A 20,578-nucleotide genomic window follows, 5' to 3' on the forward strand; every position below is an offset into this window, starting at 1 on the left:
GGTTGCTCAGTCATGTCCAAGTCTTTGCAACCTTATGGACTATATCCCGCTAGGCTCCTCTGCCCGTGGCATTCTCCAGGCAAGAATACTGGAGTATCCCAATGAAATTATAGTTTTCAAATGTGGACACTTCCCTACCAACTATTTGCTACCTCAAACGAAGGTTTAGTTTAATCCTGCACTACCTACAGCTTTTGAAAATATATTCTCTAGTGTTTAAAAATTTACTGTTTGGCTGTTTCCTACTCCGGGGTATCTTCCAGACTCAGGGATCAAGCCCCCATCTTTTATGTCTCCTGTGCTGGAGGGCAGGTTCTTTAGGAGCAATTCACTATAAAACATGGAGGCAGGAGCGTGCATGGTGTGTTGTTCTGAGTGGCTAGAAAAGAGAGGACCCCAGGCTCCTGGGGTGAAAGCCAGAGCAGGAGATGAGGGAAGACGCTGAGGTTCTAGACTTTTATCTTCTAGGTTAGTATTTTCTAACATGTTTCTCAGAATGCTAATTCCATGAGTTGCTGTGAAAAAAAAAACAAAACAAAACAAAACCAAAACAACAACCAAAGCCACTGTTGTAATCAAGTGAGCTGAGAAAATGCTGCTCAGAAGAGTCTCCTTTCAGAGATTCATAACATAACATTTGGTATAAGAGAAATATGAAAGTAAAAACCCATGTAACTCAAACATCATTTTCATGGAGCTACTGATAACCTTCCAAACTAATGTTCTGCAGAATATACTTGGGGGATGCTGAAAGCTGCTCTAGGAAACCAGGTAAGAAAAGGAGCTGCTGGAGCAAGAAAGTAACATGATCAGACTAGTGTTTTCCTTTTTATTTCCTCTGCATTACAAAAAACTTTTTAGTTATATATGCCTGGTACTGAGTGGATGGTGAAGTACATTTGGAAGAGATTAATGGCAAAGAGCCAAGAGGTGATGAAACCCAAGGATGAGGGATTCCACTCAAGAGACTTTCTAAGATAAAATTAAAAGGAATTAACAATGAAGTAGAGGTTGTGTGTGTGTGCACTTGTGTGTGTGCACTTGTGTGTGTGTGCACTTGTGTGTGCATGTGCACTCGTGCTTGCTCAGTCATGTCCAACTCTTTGTGATCTTGTGGGCTGTAGCCTGCCAGGCTGCTCTGTCTGGAATTCTCCAGGCAAGAATACTGGCGTGTGTAGTTATTCCCTTATCCAGGGGATCTTCCCAACCCAGAGATCGAACCCAGATCTCCTGCACTGCAGGCAGATTCTTTACCATCTGAGCCACCAGGGAAGCCCAATTGCATTTCATTGTAACATCATGCAATTAGCCTGGCTTACTGAGAAGGTGATGAAGAAAGGCAGTATCCTTTATCGACAATGGTCTTACATCCCACACAGTCAATCAACAAACAGCCCCCAAATACCTAACATGAGTGAGACACAGTCGTCCTTAGTCACTTAGGAGACACCAGGAAAAGGAGGAGGGAACAGCACAATCATAACTGATCTCCAGGAAGATTCCAGGAGCCACCACTTAACTGCATATAATGACTGTAACTGACTGGCATGAAGTTCTTAAGCATTTAAGTACAGAATACTTTAACACCTGTGTGAGATATATCAAAATTTCAAGTGAAAGTGAAACCCCTCAGTCGTGTCCAACTCTTTGCGACCCCATGGGCTGTAGTCTATCAGGCTCCTCCGTCCATGGGATTTTCCAGGCAAGAGTGCTGGAGTGGAGTGCCATTTCCTTCTCCAGGGGATCTTCCCGACCCAGGAATCGAACCTGGGTCTCCTGTATTGCAGGCAGATGCTTTACTGTCTGAGCCACCACAAAATGAGGGGGATAAAACCCCTCAAGAGTTATGAGATATTGCTGCACTGCAATGGGAATGCATTTAGTGGAACTGAACTGTACATTTAAAAATGGTTAAGATGGTAAATTTTATGCTATGTGCTTTTTTACCACAATTTTTTAAAAATTTAAAGGAATTATGAAATTAAATTATCTTAAATTTATCCGTGAAATACTTGTTCTGTATCACACAGATATACTTCTCCCCTGTTCACCTGCAAGGATTTTAAGGTGGGGAATGAAGAGGAGAAACTGGATCTTTAGAAGGATTAATTAGATAACGCTCTTCAGGGTTTGTTAAAGAGAAGCTGACCTGATGACTACTCAAAAGCTAGAAAAGCTAGTAGTCAAATAGGAAGTAGCACTAAGATTTGGATGACTATTTGAGATTTTTCGAAAGAGCAATCAACAAGATATGGTATAAAATAAAGAACCCAAGATGATCCCAAGAGTCCCAGTAAGACCAAGGCAATTCAAGTTGTGAATTGTGTGTGACCACAATTCAAGTTGTGGTCAACTCAAATTTAAACCACTGAAATGAAAACATCCAGAAAACATTTCGGTTAAAGGAAACTACAGCTTGGATGCTGTTCAACCATCAAGGCCCAAAGATACCATCCAAAGATACATGCCAGAAACTCAAACCAGGAACTCAGAGGAACCCCAACTCACCACAACCTTCCCATAACCAGCTGAGCCATCACTTTTTGTCCCAGGGATGCCACTCTACTCACCTATCCCTACGCAGTCTTCACTTGAAGTTTGCCTGGGGAGGAGAGAGATTAACAGAGAGAAGAAACAGCAGTTTCACTTTCAATTTGAAGGAACTGAAGGGACTTCCGGAGGGTGGAAGAATCTCTTCTAAAACTTTGCTGAGCTCTAGGAAGCAGAATCTACCTGAGAAAAATTAAACCTTTTCCAGAGTTTATGCCTTTAGGCAATCTGACCATTGATCTTCCTTCTGTTTGGATCCTATTTCTGCAGGCAACCTGGAAACTCTCTTCTGATCGAACAAAAGGTCATCCGGCATTTCCAGATCCATTTCTGTGATGTTCCATTCACTGAAACAGCAGATTAACTTAATCTTGGCTGTTCAATAGTCATAAGGCCTACAATCTCTCCTCTCCATTCCAACACATGGGCGGGGGTTGGGTGGGGGAGAAAGTCAGAAAGTCATTATATTTGAGTGGAAGAATCTTAACCACAGGGTGGGGTATTGAAAAAAAGAAAAAGGGAAAACTCAAGTTTTTAATTAAAACCTTCACAGCCTTATCCAAAATGTTTCAGCCTTTGCAGATTAAATAGAAATTTTCCACTTAAAAGAAGTGTAGTCAATTTCTAGGGGGTGGGGAAAAACAGTACCTGGAAAAGCAACATGTATTTTCTTTCCCACTGGAATGGATACATTTAGACAATCTTACCTATCTCTATCTCTTAAATTTAAGCTCAAATATTTATTTTCCATTTTAAAAGCAGGCATATTTTAATTTCTAATCTAAGGTTATTGTGGTCTACTAAATATATCTACTAAATATTTTATTTCTTAATCTGTGTAATACAGCTCAGGAAAAAAAATGCAGTCATAAAACCTGTTGGTATAAAGATAAGCAGTTTATTTAATATCTAATTAAATGTGGTCACCAGAGAAATCACAGCTTATGAAACTTTATCAGAAAAAGATTAATCCATTTCAGGCTTAACCCAAATGTCAGAAGAGAACTCATGAATTTAGATAGGAATCCACATATTAGGCAAAGAAATTTTCATATTGAGTAGAAAGAACCTATATTACTGGCTATACTTATACTTACTTCAATCAATTTATATACTTTGTAACTATCACTGATGTCAGGGGCAATTATCATATATAATAATGTAATAGGGAGCCTCTCTCTATTTGTCGAAAATGTCTACAATGTCCTTAAACACTTTATGAATTCATAGATCCCATTCATCCAGAAATTCAGAAAATTACATAGACTGTGTCATCCTAATTCAAAAACAACAATTCAGCAAAAACGTTGGACTCAAACACTGGAGAAGTGAGAAAGGAGAAAATGATTTCTTCCTTTGAAGGGCTCATGGAAAGCATGGCAGCTAAACCTTTAAACAAGCAACCACTGATATAAAGTAGTAACTACTATCCAGCAGGGACGGCTTGCTTTCCCCCAGTATCTATTCATGTCTTCTTCCAGAATATAAAATTTTTCTCAGGGCACAAGATGACCCAGCATAAGGACTGGACAATTTTCTCAGCCTTCTTTGAATCTCAGAAAGCTGGGTGACTAACTCGGGCCAGTGGATTATGAAAGAAAGTGGTTTGCACTCCTTCCAAGTTGAAACTCTAAAGGGCAGGATACGCTCCCCCCACCTTTCCTCTTCCATCTTCCCAGTCTGGAAAGGAACACAGGGCATCTTGGATCACATGCATGAGCCTAACAGTCCTACTGATCACAGAACAACAGGGTAAAGGAGGCTGAGTCCATCCATGATTGGATACCACAAAGCAGACCCAGCACACCATCTCAAATTTAAAATGAACGAGAAATTAACTTTCGTCTTGTTTTTAAGCTGCTGTTTTTGGAACCTATTATAACAATGTGCTCTAACTTAACTATAATAGAGATTCTTCTTTTCCTGAGGATTATGTTACTGGAAAAATGCCCATTAAAATGAAGAACCAAAATTTAATAGTGTGAGTAAAGGAGAGTATGATTTATAACTTTTTCATGAAAAATAAAACCCTGAACTATGGCAATAAATTAATCTTATAATTAGTAAAATAGAAACGAGAAGTAGAATTTTATAAATTCTTGGAAAAAAATGACAAGTAATCACAGGGAGGGGCATAACCTCTTTTTTTTTTCCCACTAAGGTATACAATCATGTGATACAACTAATGACAAAAAATCAGATACTGTATGAAACAGAATGGAAACTGTTTCTGAGTCACTAACACAGAGAAAAGGATTAAGAAAAATAACAGTGAATTCAGGTGAAAAAATACAGATCAAAGCAATTAGAAAGAAATTAGTATTAACAGAACTGCAAAAAAGACCAATCTGACTCAACATAAGGATAATTCAATTAAAAGGCAAATCAAAACCAATATGTGCAAACACTTAATATAAAAGAAATTCCCTGAACTAGAAAAATGAACTAATCTTAAAAGACTGAAAGAACACCCCATGTTTCAGGAAATGCTCAGGACTGAAACATTTTCATTAAGCTACAGAATTTTAAAGAAGTAATTCTTCAGGTATTTAAGCAGAAAGAACAAAACATCAACAAGAAATAACAGATGGGCATATCAGAGGAACATATGACTGAACTCAAGGGTGGTTCTGTGTTTGATGAATCTAAAGAAATATAAAGAGAGGGAAGGAAAAAAATGTTATCTGGAATGAAGTTCATCTTATATTTTTCTTTTTCCAGATGGTGGGATCTGAGCTGGTTTTAAAATTTCATTGTTCTTCACTGTTTACATTGTTAAAATGAACATCTACCCTGTTGATAAAAACAATGCGTGATGAAACAGAAAAGTATCGGGAATAAGATGGAGGGACTTCCCTGGGGGTCCAGTGGTTAAGACTCTGTGATTCCAACGCAGGGGGTACAGGTTCAATTTCTGGTCGGGGAACTAAGATCCCACATGCCACATGGTAGAGTGGCAAAAAAACAAAAAAAGAGAGAGAGAGAGAATAAGATGGAAAGCAATGTGCCAATATGTCAACAATGTTCAATTCTAGGCAGTGACTTTCTAACTTCCAAGTATTACTGTTATATTTTTTAAGAGGAACTGGCCTGGGGGAAAAAGAGAATTTGGCAGGCAGACTAGGAAAGGACAGCACTCCAAGCATAAACAGAGAAAAGAGTGAAAGAAAATGACACGCTTAGGACCAGCAAGAACTCTAGTTAAGCAGATGGAGATAAAGCCTGGGTCAGATTATAGGCTATGCTTGAACTTCATTCTGGTCTTTAGTTCTGTCACTAAATCACAGAATACTATTCAAACCAATTAGAGTAGGTGGAGAATCCCAGGGATGGCGGAGCCTGGTGGGCTGCTGTCCATGGGGTCGCACAGAGTCGGACACGACTGAAGCGACTTAGCAACAGCAGCAGGCTCTGCTCACCAGTGCGGAAATGCAATGCCCAGACCTCAGGGACAAAGTAATTCAGGACTAGATCAAACAGAATCCTCATCATTAATGCAAAGATAAACAAGAAAGGAACCCTGATCTCAACATATTTGTGAGATCAGATGGACGAGATATTTGTGAGATCAGATATTTGTGATACTTACAAGATATTTGTGAGGTCAGATGAACACAAAGAGAAGTAAATAGTAACACACAGTAATACAGCACCATGGATGGCATTACTGACTCAGTTTGAACAAACTCCGGGAGATGGTGAAGGACAGGGAAGGACAGGGAAGCCACAAAGTCAGACACGACTTAGTGAATAAACAGAGCAACGACAAAACATCACACGTGGACATGATAGGAATTTGGAAGAAAAGAAGTTCCTGGGCGCTTGAAGCAGACTGTCAAAGTGGTGGGGCTTAGGAGTAGGTCTTGAAAACAGGATGGAGTATTTTAAGTCTTCCCAGTTTTATAAGAAATCGTATCAGAGGATCCCTACCTACAGCTATATCACATTTCTATTTATCTTTTTTCTTGCTGAAATTATAGTGAAAAGATAAGACTAATTAATCAGTTATACTGGACTTTGACTATCTGAAAAAATAAGCAAGCAAAGCTTCACCTTACAGCAAAATAAGTTCCTGATATATAACTTCTCATCTGGTTCTTCTATGGGTTTCATGTTAGATTTAACTCTTCAATATATTTATGGAAATAGCCTTGTAAACCATAATTACAAAGAAAGACATCACAGGAAGGATACAAAATTTAATTTCTCTACGAAACAAAGTTAATCAAAAGACTAAAAACTGCTTCCAATACATTTAGGAAAGGTCAATTTTAAAGAACCCAGAGTTGGGAAGATCCCCTGGAGAAGGGAAAGGCTACCCACTCCAGTATTCTGGCCTGGAGAATTCCAAGAAATGTATAGTCCATGGGGTGGCAAAGAGTTGGACATGACTGAGTGACTTTCACTTTCATTTTCTCAGTAAGAAAACATACAAATACTTCAACAGAAAAATGAGTAAAGGACATGAACAGAAGATTCACAGAAGAGTATATATGAGAAGCTCTTGCTCATTTTGGAATCATAAACTAGTTGTCTAAGAATTTTTTCTTGGGAAATATTATATCAACACAAAATTTATTTATTAAGATGCTCATTGCAGAATAATTTACAATAACTAAAAAAACCCTGAAAACAGCTTCAGTGCCCAGGAAAAGTATTATATAAATAAACTGTGGTACCTCCACAGGACAAAACCACTGAAGAAGTCTCCCAACCAAATGAGATGCAAAAAAACAGGCATCAAATGCTGTCAAAGACTATTCAATGACATAGTACAGTGTTGACGGTATGTTAGAAAAATGAATGGGATAATGACCAAATCTAACAGCCTCATCCCAATTCCAGACAGGAGGAAGTACAGGAAAAGCCCAGAAGGATCCATACCAAATGCAAATTGTGATTTTTTCCAGATTGTGGGATTACAAGGGATTTTTTTTCCTCCTTTGTTTTCTTAATGTCATCCAAGTTTTTACAGTGAAGATATGCTATTTGTAAAATCTTTGCTGATCTTTACAGTAAAACTTCTGGAAAGAGTCATCTATATGCAATGTCTCTAATTCCTCTGCTTGATTCTCTCTTCAAACCAAACAGGCTTTGGCCCCAAAACCTTTCTTCCATGTTACTAAATCCAGTATCAGCAGAACTGACCCTGGTGATCATTCTCTTCCCATCTTGACACCCTCTCTCCTTGTGGCTTTTGGAGAGCACATGGCTGTCTTCCTACCTACTGACTCCTTCTTGTCTCCTTTACAGCTGCCTTCTACCCATCAACCCCTTGCCCCTGGACAGCACTCAGCTCTTTGCTTCAGCCATGCTCAACCTCTGGAGACCGTCCAGCCTCAAGGCATTCGATACCACATGTTTGTGGAAAACTCCCAAATCTCCATCTGTGGCCCAGATGCAGATTTTCTTCTCTACTAAACTCCAGAATTGTCACTCCAATCTGTGTGCCTACTTATTACCTCCACGCAGATGTCTAATAGACATCTCACACTCAATAAACCCATGAACTTCTGCTCTTCCCCTCAAACCCTCCTTCCCATATAGCTTTCCCCATCTCAGGCAGTTCAGTTCAGTCACTCAGTCATGTCCAACTCTTTGCGACCCCATGAATTGCAGCGCACCAGGCCTCCCTGTCCATCACCAACTCCCAGAGTTCACTCAGACTCATGTCCATCGAGTTGGTGATGCCATCCAGCCATCTCATCCTCTGTCATCCCCTTCTCCTCCTGCCCCCAATCCCTCCCAGCATCAGAGTCTTTTCCAACGAGTCAACTCTTCACATGAGGTGGCCAAAGTACTGGAGTTTCAGCTTTAGTATCATTCCCTCCAAAGAACACCCAGGACCAATCTCCTTTAGAATGGACTGGCTGGATCTCCTTGCAGTCCAAGGGACTCTCAAGAGTCTTCTCCAACACCACAGTTCAAAAGCATCAATTCTTCAGCACTCAGCTTTCTTGACAGTCCAACTCTCACATCCATACATGACCACAGGAAAAACCATAGCCTTGACTAGACGGACCTTTGTTGGCAAAGTAATGTCTCTGCTTTTGAATATACTATCTAGGTTGGTCATAACTTTCCTTCCAAGGAGTAAGCGTCTTTTAATATCATGGCTTCAATCACCATCTGCAGTGATTTTGGAGCCCCCAAAGATAAAAAGTCTGACACTATTTCCACTGTTTCCCCATCTATTTCCCATCTCAGTTGACAGCAACTTCCTTTCAGCTGCTCAGGTCAAAATCTGACCTCTGTTCCTCTCCATCTGTCATCCAAGCCATTAGAAAACCTTCCCGCTCTCCTTCCATGTGGATCGAGTCCAACCTCATCATGTTTGCCACCACCTAGAACTAACTGCTATCACTGCTCCTCTGGATCAGGGCAGCAATCTGCCGGCAGAGTTTCTATTCTTGCCTGGGTACAGTCTGCTCTTGACACGACAGCAAGATTATGTTTGGACCACCTAAGTCAGATCCTTGTAACACCTAAGTCAGATCCCGACATCTGTGCTCAAAATCCACCAATGGCTCCCCATTCTCACTCACTGTCCTTACTGTGGCTGAGAGGGCTCAGATGGTGGGCTTCCCCTCCAGTCTTCTTCCTCCCCTTGCACTTGGGGGCAGCGTAGACCTTGCTGCTATTCCAGGGTGAGGGTCTCTATCCTACCCTACCTGACACTCTCTCAAGCTGTCTTCCTGGCAGACTCCCTCACTTTCTTCTTGCTGAAATGTCCCTCACTCAGTGAGAACTGCCCTAACCGCCCTTTCTAACGCTGCAACCTGGTCCCTACCCCACATCACATGCACCCCCGCCCCTTCCTCTGCTCTGCTTTTTTCTTTTTCCCTAATACTTACCACCACTTACAAAAGGTTAAAAAGGAGTGTGTAAAACAGGCTATGATGAAGCAAAGACAGCTACTCTGAAAACTCACACTTAAATGGACTTCATGTCTATCAGGAAAGGGTGGCATGATCCTGCAAGGAGTACTGTCCAGAGGGACATGGTGAGGATTTAACCGACAGGAGTTAATAGTTTAAAAAAAAAAAAAGAAACAAAAACAGAACCGAAATAGACCACCACCGAAACTCTGGGATGCAAATCTAAAGCCAAGAAGCCCAAGTGACAGGTTGATTTGCAGGTCCACATAGAAAGGGCGAGATCCAAAGATAGGGCAGCCTCCCTGGAGGCTGTGAGCTGCCTCTAGGCTGTGGAGTCGGAACACAGACGGGAGGAACCTGTACAGGGCTGTCAAGGGAGGAGCCGAATACACCACAGAGGTTTGGAGAAGACCTTCCATCACCAAGGCTCTCTGTGAGATTTTCAAGACTTCTGAGAATTAAAGGGAGAGGGGAGGGCCTGATACATTGCTGCATGTGTACGCCTTTCTATTTTTCACTGTTTATCCTCCTGGTCACACACTTAAATGGGTCAACCCTTTACTGTGTTGACCAAGGGCTGCATAGACCTGAACAGTATATAACCAGCAATATTACCGAAGGATGTATCTGGAAGATGACAAATAAACCTGGATGTGGATTATGTTTGTGTAAATTATGAAACGGTGGATTACCATGAGTAACTGGAATAGGATTGTGACGGAAACACAGAATGACATCCAGAGGAAAAGGGCCGCGGGACATTCTGGGAATCTGCACTCACTGGCGGGGGCCTCTAAGAACCCCTGTATCCTAGGCTCTTTCCAGTACATGAACACTTGATTCTCATGGCAGAAAGTGTGAAGGTGTGGGCACTGCCCTGCACCCCCAGCACTCTCATTGCCCTGCTTGTTCCCACGTCTCACATCACGTGGCTGGAGACACGAGAATCACGAACACAGCCCACCCCATGCCCTGCCCCCCAGCCAGGGCTTCTGCTCATGGAAATCAGACAAAGGAGAACAGGCAGAAAGAGGCCAAGCCCATACACAGCACCCCTGGCAGAGGCCCGGCCTGCTTCGGCTTTGTTTCCAAGGCCGGCATATAGCTCCGTGGTTTATTTCACTTGGGCTGTGTTTACATACATCAGTAAATATGGTTCCCATTGCCCTTCGGCACAGCAGCTATAAATTACTTGTTGGAAGCATCAGCCTCCTTTCTTCCCATAAAAGGCTCGGCAGAAATGACTGGGGCCCCAAAGAGAGGAGGTCAGTGGTTGGATGGGAGTGACTTCCTTCACCCACGTTCTTCCATTAATCAACTGATTCAACAAATATCTAACTGAGCCAGGCACTGTCAGGGGTGCTTCCATAAACAAAGCAGTCAAAACAAAACAGAAATCCTTGCCCTCACAGGGCACTCCAAGTCTAGTGAGCTTCATCCACCTCGTCTCAATTTCCAGATTCTGAGCTCTCAAACCATCTAGAGGTGAGCACATCAGAAAAGACATGCGAAGCAGCCAGAGGTACTCTGAACAAGTATAATAATAACTATAGCCGTTTTTGTTAGTGTGGATATCTTGAGTGTTTATCAGGCGCCCATCCCTGTTCTAAGCACTTACATCGCTAACTTATCAAGCAGTCATAAAAATGCTATCAATGCGCACTGTTGCATTCAACTGTGATCCTCACAGTTTTAAATTTTAGATGGAAATAGGGTCTTGGCAAAGGTAACTGAGTTAAAATGAGGCCATCTGGGTGGGCTCTAAGCCAAAGTGACTGATGGCCTTGCCAAAAGAAGAAAATGGGACAGACACAGGTAACGCGAGGAAAGACACCCTGAGAACACAGGAAGAGACCGCCATCTGCAAGTCAAGGGAAATAAGCCTGGAGCAACACCCGCTTCCCAAGCCTCCAAGGAAACCAACTCTGTCGACACCTTGATTTCCGGCTTCCAGCCTCCAGAACTGTGAGACAATACATTTCTGCTGATCTAAGCTAACCAACTTGTGAAAGTGTCTGCTGTTCCTGAAGCCTGACCTGGGTCAGAACAGAAAACCACCATGTCCCGGGGTGGCCAGTAGGCCACTGGTCCCCTGAGCAGCCCTGGATGGAGTGTGTAAACAGCAGGATCCTCCATGCATGCATCCTACAGAGGTATCACTAATACAGCTTCCTCATGTGGGTGAGTGATGCTGCCGCTCAGCTCAATTAAACACACTGTTTAATACTCTGTGCCTGAAAAGAGATCTGTTTCAATGAGTCATTCTAAATATGTGCTCCCTGAACATTTTAATGTCTCTTCTCAGCCCCAGTCTTGTTGATTTTGTATTTCATGGAACTGGAAGTAAAACTCAAGAATGATGTGGTCCATGGCAGATAATAATAGCTCAGAAAAACCGAACACATAGACGGAGAAATTCCATTCCAGACTCAGTAATAAACTCTCAGGACAGGGCTAAGCGTTAAATAAGGGAGACTCGTGTCACTCAGGCTTTGCTTTATTAATCCAGGATAATCTCAGTCTTCATGACTGCAGTGACTTTTAGCAAATAAACACAAAAGAAATTGCAGGATTTCATTTTTCTTTCTCCTCCCACCTCTTGTCACGGGCCCACTACACCTCCAACTCACACACAAGCAGAATCACTTTCAATAACACCCTCATTTCTATATTTTGCTAGCTTTTGTTGTTTCAGGGGCATTTTAAATGAGAATAATGTAGCCAGTAATTTTTGAATGCTTACCATGATATCACCGTGCTAAGCACATTACAGACTTTATCTCATCTACCCTCTGGTAACTCTGTCGAGGAGATATGATCATTCTCTCCACTCCACAAGAATGGAAACGGAGGGGAAGTTAAAGCCCTGGCTCCTGGTGACATGGCTAACAAGTGTCAGAACCAAGATGAAAACCTGGTCCTTGTGGGTGTCCAGAGACCTGGTCATCTCACTGAGCCCCGTGCCAGCCCGGTGTGTTCAAAGGCCTGCACGTGATTTCTGCCCAAGAGAGGATGAAACACACAAGAAGAGGCTTTCCTCCCTGGACTCTGCAGGGCGGGGGAGATGCTGGACCACACAGCATCTTTTCAAGTGACTCCCAACTCCCAGGCTTCAGGCTGTCAGTCCCAGGTCTGGAGAAACACCCCCAAGGTTGCCATTTAAGGGAAAACAGACTCATCATCTGTCCAGATGATATCTGGGACAGGAAGCTTTATGGGGAAAATAAAGTGGCTTGCCACCCCCCTCTACCTGTGTCCTGCCTGCAATGCCTCCATCACTGGGAGTAGCTTCCCACCTCATGGCTGGAAAACTCCATAATATAAATCTAGAGAAGCCAGAGGGGAAGGGGGGATGGGAAAAGATACCTGTACTTTCTCCCAACAGGTCACATTTTAATATGCTTTCTCCACCACTTTCAATATAAGATTAGATCAACTGAAGTCATTTTAAAGTGACTGGGTGCTTTACCTTTCAGGGTAACGTAAGAATACCAAAACAGGTTGGCTGAACATAAGAGTACCAAAACATTTCCAATTGCCAGCCTTTGCTCTGACCTTCAGGACGACCCACCTGTAAGATGGAAAACAAGCACTTTCGTCCCACCATATCTGAGATCAAATTTGTGAGTCTTCACTTCTGAGTCTAAGCGGTACCAGTTCTCTGAGACTTCCTGAGAGAAAAGAGGATGGAAGAAGCACAGAGTGTATCCATCGATGCTGTTGCCAAGCCACACTGTGGGAGGATGGAGGCTGTCGTGACAGGCAGGATGAGGCCAAAACAGAGCGGGACCACAGGCTGGCCACACACCCTCTTTCCATCAGGGAGCAATCAGAGAGCATCCTTTGATTTGAAAACAATAAGCAGCTCAAATGTAATTAAGAAATTTAGCCTGGTATGAATATGTAATGTACACACTGCTTTGCAGACGCCTTCTTCCTCCGACAGGCTGGTGCCGACTTTCATTTGGAAGAAATCCATTTTCATACAAAGGTAACCGAGAGTGACAGGATATAGGAAGCCTACCTCATTTATCTTCTGTGAACTTTAAAGAAAAAAATCAGTTAATTGCTTTTCTAGGAAGCTGTTTTATGAAATCATGGTGCTTTATCTTTCTGCTCTTATTTGTGGTATAAATGGTGATTTTAAAATGCCCGTCATGCAAATGCTATGATTAATCAATACTTCTTAAGGGATTTAATGACTTCTTTTAAAAACAGAAATCTGATCAACCAAAAACGGTCAATGTGTTCTTGTAGATGAATTATCAACCACTAAGAAAACTCCAAACATACAGTCTACTAAATGATACTTAAATATAGGTGTCTCTTTCCCTGGGGAGGGGCAGTAGTCATGGGTTTCCTGACTTTGCAAACGCATTCTTTTCCCAGCCACTCAAGCTCTCTGCAAGAGCAGTGTAAGTTACTGCCACTTATTAAATTAATAGCAAACAGAAACTAAAATATGAATGTTTTAGAATGCCACCGCTGAAACTGTAGCATGCCAAACAAACTGATCTCATAGACTAAGGCTCATATTTTGGCTCCACTGCACTACATACTAGTCTTTTTTATAGCACTGCCCAATTTTTGTTTTGCCTACAGCACCTAGGATAAAAATACATATTTTTTAATTCTACCAACTAATATGATGCACATATGAAGCATATAATATGAAGCACACTAATATGAAGACTAATATGAAGCCCACTTTTCCAATCTGAAATTCACCTCTTATTTCAAATAACAGTGTCTTATTAGCCCATGAGCCAAAGACAGGCACTGCGAAACTAATGAAGCATGAGCTTCAGGGGCTCTGGAGCCAAGGTTCCTCCCAAGGTCCCAAGAGGAGCCCCAACAATGTGTTTTTGTAAATATTTCAAATGTAAAATATTTTCCTATTCTTTTTTTTTTCCTAAACAGGACCCCTAAGACAGTATAAATGTAGGTCTCACAATCTATATTTGCCCCCTCTAGGTTAACAGGGAATTACATGTTACATGTTAAGGGCAAAATACTAATTGTGTATGTGTGTGCATGAGACAAAAAATAATTCACTTCCACCGGAAGAGTCAGTGTGCCCTGCCTTAGAGCACTCCAATATGCCTGCTTCAGCCATTCCTCAAGGCTCCTGGCTCCTGCCTCACAGGAGTCACCCTTCCAAGTGGCACCCCAGGGAGGGCTCACTTAATGAGGGGTAGCATCAGGAGTGAAAGTCTTGGCTATAACAACAAAAATATGTTTTTCATTAAACACAAAACTGAGCTGGGAACAGCCAGCCAAGAGGCAGGTGTATCAGTGAAGGAAGTCCCTTGAGGTCTCTCACTTCCACATGAAACTGCACTGAAATTTCTCTACACTAATTACCTATTATTGAAGATGAAAGAATGGTAACAAATAATTCGCCACGGCAGCAGATAGGGTGCACACGTTGGAAAGAATGAAGAATTTACCAAGTGGAAAATCAGACAAGAGAGATTCTCAAATTTTCAATTTTTAAAAACAACAAAGAATTTTTTCTACTCTAAGGATTACGAAGGTAAGGGAATTTTCCTAGGGCTAGAAGTCCAATTTTAAATTTAGTTTGGACTATAAGTGAGAGAAATGGCAAATTAAAAGTGAAGCGCTGGAGTCTCTTTAATTTCTTGGAGGCAGAGATCGTGTTTTAAATTTTTTTTTTAATCTTTCACACCACATTCCACCTAGCTATTGATTTGCTTTACTTATGAGGATCGGCCCTTCCCAGTACCATATGTATAATTATATTTTCACTTCCCTGGTTTTCATGTCATTTTTACCCAACGCTTCTTTTGAGTCTCCAAATTCTTCACAGTGTCTTAAGTCTTGCTCTACAGCTAACATCTTGAAAAAGTGTAGTCAAGTAACACAAGGTCCCTTCAGGTCATCTCCTGTGTCAATTTTCCTAAGAAACATATGCTCTATCTCAGTGAAAATAACATCAGTACTACTGAAAGGACATTTCCATAGAGCTGGTATCTGTGTAAAAAAATACAAAGGCACTAACATTTATTAAATGGCTTGCCACTCTGTTTTATTCCTTCCAAAAAATAAAAGCAAATATACCTTCAAATCCAACTAGTTGATAAAATTCTTCAGTTTCTATTATGACTGTGCCTTTATAGAAATGTCTTATAAATATTGAATGATATGTCTACAAAGGGTATTTTTAAACTCTTGAGGGTACTGTAAAGAAACAAACCAACCAACAAACTCTTTGAGCTTGAAGGACAGGAAGTGGAACATTCACTTATAGGAAACACCCTGCTGCCCATGGGAAAGAGTCATGTTATTATAATAGCAGACTGACCGAACACACAAGAGTCACATGATCCAAATTACCATGGTGTCCCTAATATGCAAAATTACCATGGTGTCCCTAATATGCAAAATGACCATATCGTCCCTAATATGCAAAATGACCATATCGTCCCTAATATGCAAAGCTCTTTGCTAAAATAAAGACTGCATATACTCTCCCCCACCAAACAAACAAAAAACCCCATCAATTTTAACTTTGTTCTACAAACAACATTACCTCTTTTCCTCAATGCATGATTGACCTCTTTGATATATACCTTGGAGAAAGTTCAATGTCATTCCATGTGGGGGGAATGAAACATTTCTCGTATAAAAAGTTCTCATTTCTCTCAGTCTGCATCTCTGTCTCAAGCACTTCCCTCTTTCTGTGATTACCAACACTTGCACAGGGTGTCATCCTCAATCTGCAGTCTGAGACAGGCATCACGGAAGCGTCCACGTGAGCAAGGACATACCCAAAAGCCCAGTGAGAACTGGAGAGTTGTCCACATAAGGCTGTCCTGGTTGTCAGAAACAGACTTTCCACCAGAGCTTTACCAAGCTCACTAGGTTCCAAAGTAAATAAATTGGTACCCAATAAGTTTTAAGTTCCTTTGGTGCATAAAAAAAAATCATCGTAACAAGGAATCACTGGGAATTAAAATTATGAAGGGATTCCTGGTGATTATGGTCACCTCTGTTCAAAAATAAGTCAGGCTTCATTGGCTGGTTCAGACCATTTATTTGATGAGGATAAGCAAAATCAAAGAGCTGGATGAATTCAATTTTGTCAGCAGGTATCTAGGTACGTTTCCTACAAACGTTTAGAAGCATAATGCTTACAGAAGTTACCTTTTGCTTCCATTAATTCCTAATAAACACTTTTTGGGATCCATCATAAATGAATAATCGAAAGAAGTCTTTGGTGTGCATGTCACTTAATTTCCTCATGAGAACCTGTGCAAACATCTCAGAGTAATAGATGTGTCTTCTTTAAGGGGAATACATTGATCTCTCAGTAGGTACCTGGTGCTTTCTGAGATGAGAAATCAGAAATGCATAAAAGAGCTGATGGTGTCTCAGCCTTGTCAGACCCACGATGAAAAATGTCAAATCATCTATGTCATATGGTTACTAGATCAAGTTAAGATACAAAGAATATTCTGGCCATCACTGTTGTTCCATCTTTTGAAAAGAATATGTTAAAAAATAAAAAATAAAACTCCACGAAGAGTTCCTAAGTATAATGTTCTGGAGCTTACACTATACGTTAGTAAGTATGCCATATCACAGCAAGATAAACAAACAAAATGTACAGTCATATTTCTTCATGTGATCTTGGCAACTGTCATCTATTTGGAATAGAATACGAGATGCGATTTTCTCAAACAGAACCTCATCTTCCACCCAGATTTACTGTTCAAGTGACTAGCTGCAGCCTCTTTGCTAACTCTGTGATTGGGATTTACTTGTTCTAAAGTCTAGTATTCCATATATTCATCCTATATTTTTTGTAATGCAATGGAAAAAGCATTTTATATTAAACTCAGCATGCAAACCAGAAGATCCTGAACTAAAAGATTTCACTCTCTTCATATAACCAGCATCATTTTCATAGGACAAGGAGAATTCTCTCTTAACATCAATGAATCCAGATCTCAGATATTATAATATGGATAGGACACCTGAAACTTTTGAATCATCACCATGTTCAATACTGAATCACTTAACAATTATTTTAGAAGACATGATGAGGCCTACCTTGTGAAGCTTTTCCTGGAACATTTCAATACTGTCAAAAATGTTGAATTTCTGAACTCTTTCACATACAAATTAACCTCTTTACATACTAAAAGCTTTGACATACTTTTTGCCAGTGTACAAAATCTCTGACAATACTGCTTTGTTACACACACACACACACACACACACACACACACATCCCTTGAACTATATTACTTCAAGGTATTCCTTCCTGAACGAGCAGACACACCACAGCTGCATATGCTGGTCCTTAAAAATATTTTTATTATAATCAATTTGAGATTTTTTTTTTTTTTTCAATTTGAGATTTTAAGAGTCATTATGGCTGCATATACCCTTCTGTATTGATGGCTACAAATTCCACCATGTGACATTAGTCACACATCGAAATAAACAAACAGGGAGTGAAACTCAGAACTGTCAGATCATCACTCGGAACAACTCAGATGCAGGTACGTGGTGTGGAGAAAAGACTCACCTCTCCTTGTTTGGGGATGCTGAACTTGGAGAGCTTGGCCTTGGCTCTGGCTGACTCTGACTTGGTGGCCGGGACTCCTCTGTACAAGCAGTGCACGCCAGTCTCTGCAGACGACTTTAGCTTTGGAGACTCATCGGGCGCCTGATCTTGGCCATCCATGGGCCGCACATAGGCGGTAGGCTTCTGCTGGACAAGGCTGGGTTTCGAAGCCAGGGAGGGAGGAAAGTTCTGCACGCAGTGGCCACTGCCGCTGTGCTTGGCTCCCATAGCAGGGGGCCTGTCCTGGGTCTGAAGACCCACCTCGACGTTGCACACCTGTTTGGTCCGCGGCTGCTGTCTGCCAATGCCGTCGCCAAGCAAGGTCCTGAGAGTGCCCTGTTGTGCTGAGTTGGAAGAAGAAGAAGAGGAAGATGAGGAGGAGGGGCTTGACACACTGGGGCTGGGGTTTTTACTATGATTTTCTGGGTGAGCAGATCTGTTCAGATCAAGCGTTCTGTGTCCGTGCTTACTTGCTCTCTGTTGGCCATCGGACGGTGGGTGCCCAGCCTTCTGCCAGCCCATGGTGCCCCGCTTACTCTGCTGCCCGGGGACGGCTGCTGGGGCAGAGGACGTGGTGCTGCAGACGGATGCTGGCTGGGTCTGGGCTCTTGAATCTGCCACAAAATGTTCATCAATCTTGGTCACGGGAGCCTGAGGAACCCCGGGTTTGGGAACACCCACAAGATGACTCTGGTTTGATCGATCCGTGAGAAAGTCTTTCATCTCATCGTAATTGCCTAAAGTGTTCTGGAGCCGGTTGGAGAGCTCATCCCCCTTGTTAGTCTAGAGAGAGAACACAACACCCACACTTCTGTTAGAGAGCACGGAAACACAGGGGGACGATGGAAGGAGAGGCACCCTTATCACTGGAAGAGACAGACCCGCCACATTCAGAACGAGAGCAGGAAGATTTGATCAGACTCAGTGTTTCTGAAGACATCTGTCTACTCTCAGCATCTCGCCAGAGCTGGACCACTGCTACCGGCCTCAGCACGCACGAGTGAAGCGTCTCTCCTTGGTCTTGCGCGGCAGCCAAGGAGACCAGGAAATTTACTATCGCCACGTCACCAAATGGTCTGGACTAAGGCTTTCCTTAGGAGTGGATTTCCTTTTCCTTTCTTTTTTTCATTCCACTGTAAGTTTTCCTTGAAAGTCCAGATTTGGCTCAAATTGTTTTGCTTCCAATGTCTAAAGAATTATTCTCATCAGAAACCCAGAGGGACAGACAGAAGAAGCCAGAGAGTACAGCGCCGTGTCCATCACCCCGCCAGCAGTCCCGGGGCAGCAGGCTAAGGGGGCACCGTGGCACTCAATCTGCCCTAAGCCCCCGGCCTGAACTATGCTCACTTCCAAGCAGCCTGAGAAATGAGTGAAATCTGGGAAGAGAATTTCATTTTGGAAGCGAGGTTATATTTCTGGCCTTCAGCAGCAATAAGAAACAATCCAACAGCTCTTTTCTCACGAACCACATCAAGTACCCTGCTCCTAGGCTAAGCTACGTGTGACAAAGACGGAAACCAACCTCTTTTTAGTGTTTGTTTCCCAACAGTTTAGAAAACATAACAAACAGCCCTGACTTTGCAAATCAGTGCAGAGATGAAGTCAATTATGGATAAAAACCACAGCACACAGACATCCACCTTCAATAAAAGCTGTATTTCACTGAGGGACCAGCCAGCAAAGACAGGTGAAAGAGACACCAAAATTCGTGGTGGGGGGGGACCCCATATTTAGGGGTTGAGCTGTCTCAAGTTGTGTTGGCCAGCTCCTGTAGTCAAAACTGCCATCCCATGGGGTTAAGCAAGAGGAAAGAGGGGCTGAAGAAGAACACATGAAAACCATCTACCTTGTAGGGTTCACTAAACAGGGAGTAACTCGAATTAAACGCGCCATCGTCCTGCTGAGTTTCCTGGTTTCTTCTTTCTCGTTCTTTCCTCCGTAACACGTTTCTATCTGGTTCGTAGACACTGCATAAGGGAAAAAGGAAAGAGGATAACCATACACACAAACAAATTAAATGTAATGCCCAATGTATCAGTCACCTGAGTGCAGAGGTCTGGTTCTCGGGGAAATGGTGATGGTGAAGGGGAGCAGGGACCAGATGAAAGCCAGTCTAATCAAGCAGTGCAGCAAGGGTGTTTTAGAATTCCATTCTTCAGGAGGGAAAGAAATCTTCAGGACAAGTTGCAACCAGTACTAGACCTCTCTCCTAATATGTGAAAGAGGGAGTACCTACACAACTTTGACAGGAGAAGACTGAAAATAACCTTAAAGCAGATGGTAATTACAGCAATGTGTAAATAGAAATTATGAGTGTATTTCCTCTTATGACATAGCCCCAGAATGTTATATGGGAATGTGTCTGCTCTTTTCTTTCTCCCCCGCCTTTTTTTTGCACGGCTGTGTTTCTGTAGTGATTCTTTCATTAACTAGATCCCCAAAGAGCTGTTAAAACGCCATGCTGCAGTGGTTTTCACGGTTATGAGCCTTCTTCTGATCTCTGCTAATCAGTCAAGTCGTCAAACCCCTCCCGAATCCATCCTTCCTTCTGATA

General features: G+C 42.1%; 1 protein-coding gene across 2 annotated transcripts in view; it reads right to left on the reverse strand.

The window, feature by feature from the left end:
* The window catches only part of AFF3 (AF4/FMR2 family member 3), a 576,000-nt gene that overhangs the window by 458,280 nt on the left and 97,142 nt on the right, over nt 1–20,578 (reverse strand). For both annotated transcript variants that reach the window (XM_018054921.1, XM_018054920.1), the window contains 3 exons: nt 19,871–19,991; nt 18,495–18,807; nt 17,986–18,368 (listed from right to left, as the gene is read on the reverse strand). In XM_018054921.1, coding sequence (XP_017910410.1) covers nt 17,986–18,368; nt 18,495–18,807; nt 19,871–19,991 — 817 coding nt within the window. The remainder of the gene's footprint in view (nt 1–17,985; nt 18,369–18,494; nt 18,808–19,870; nt 19,992–20,578) is intronic.

Source organism: Capra hircus, chromosome 11 (assembly GCF_001704415.2).
Source record: "Capra hircus breed San Clemente chromosome 11, ASM170441v1, whole genome shotgun sequence".
Classification (NCBI taxonomy): Eukaryota; Metazoa; Chordata; class Mammalia; order Artiodactyla; family Bovidae; genus Capra; species Capra hircus.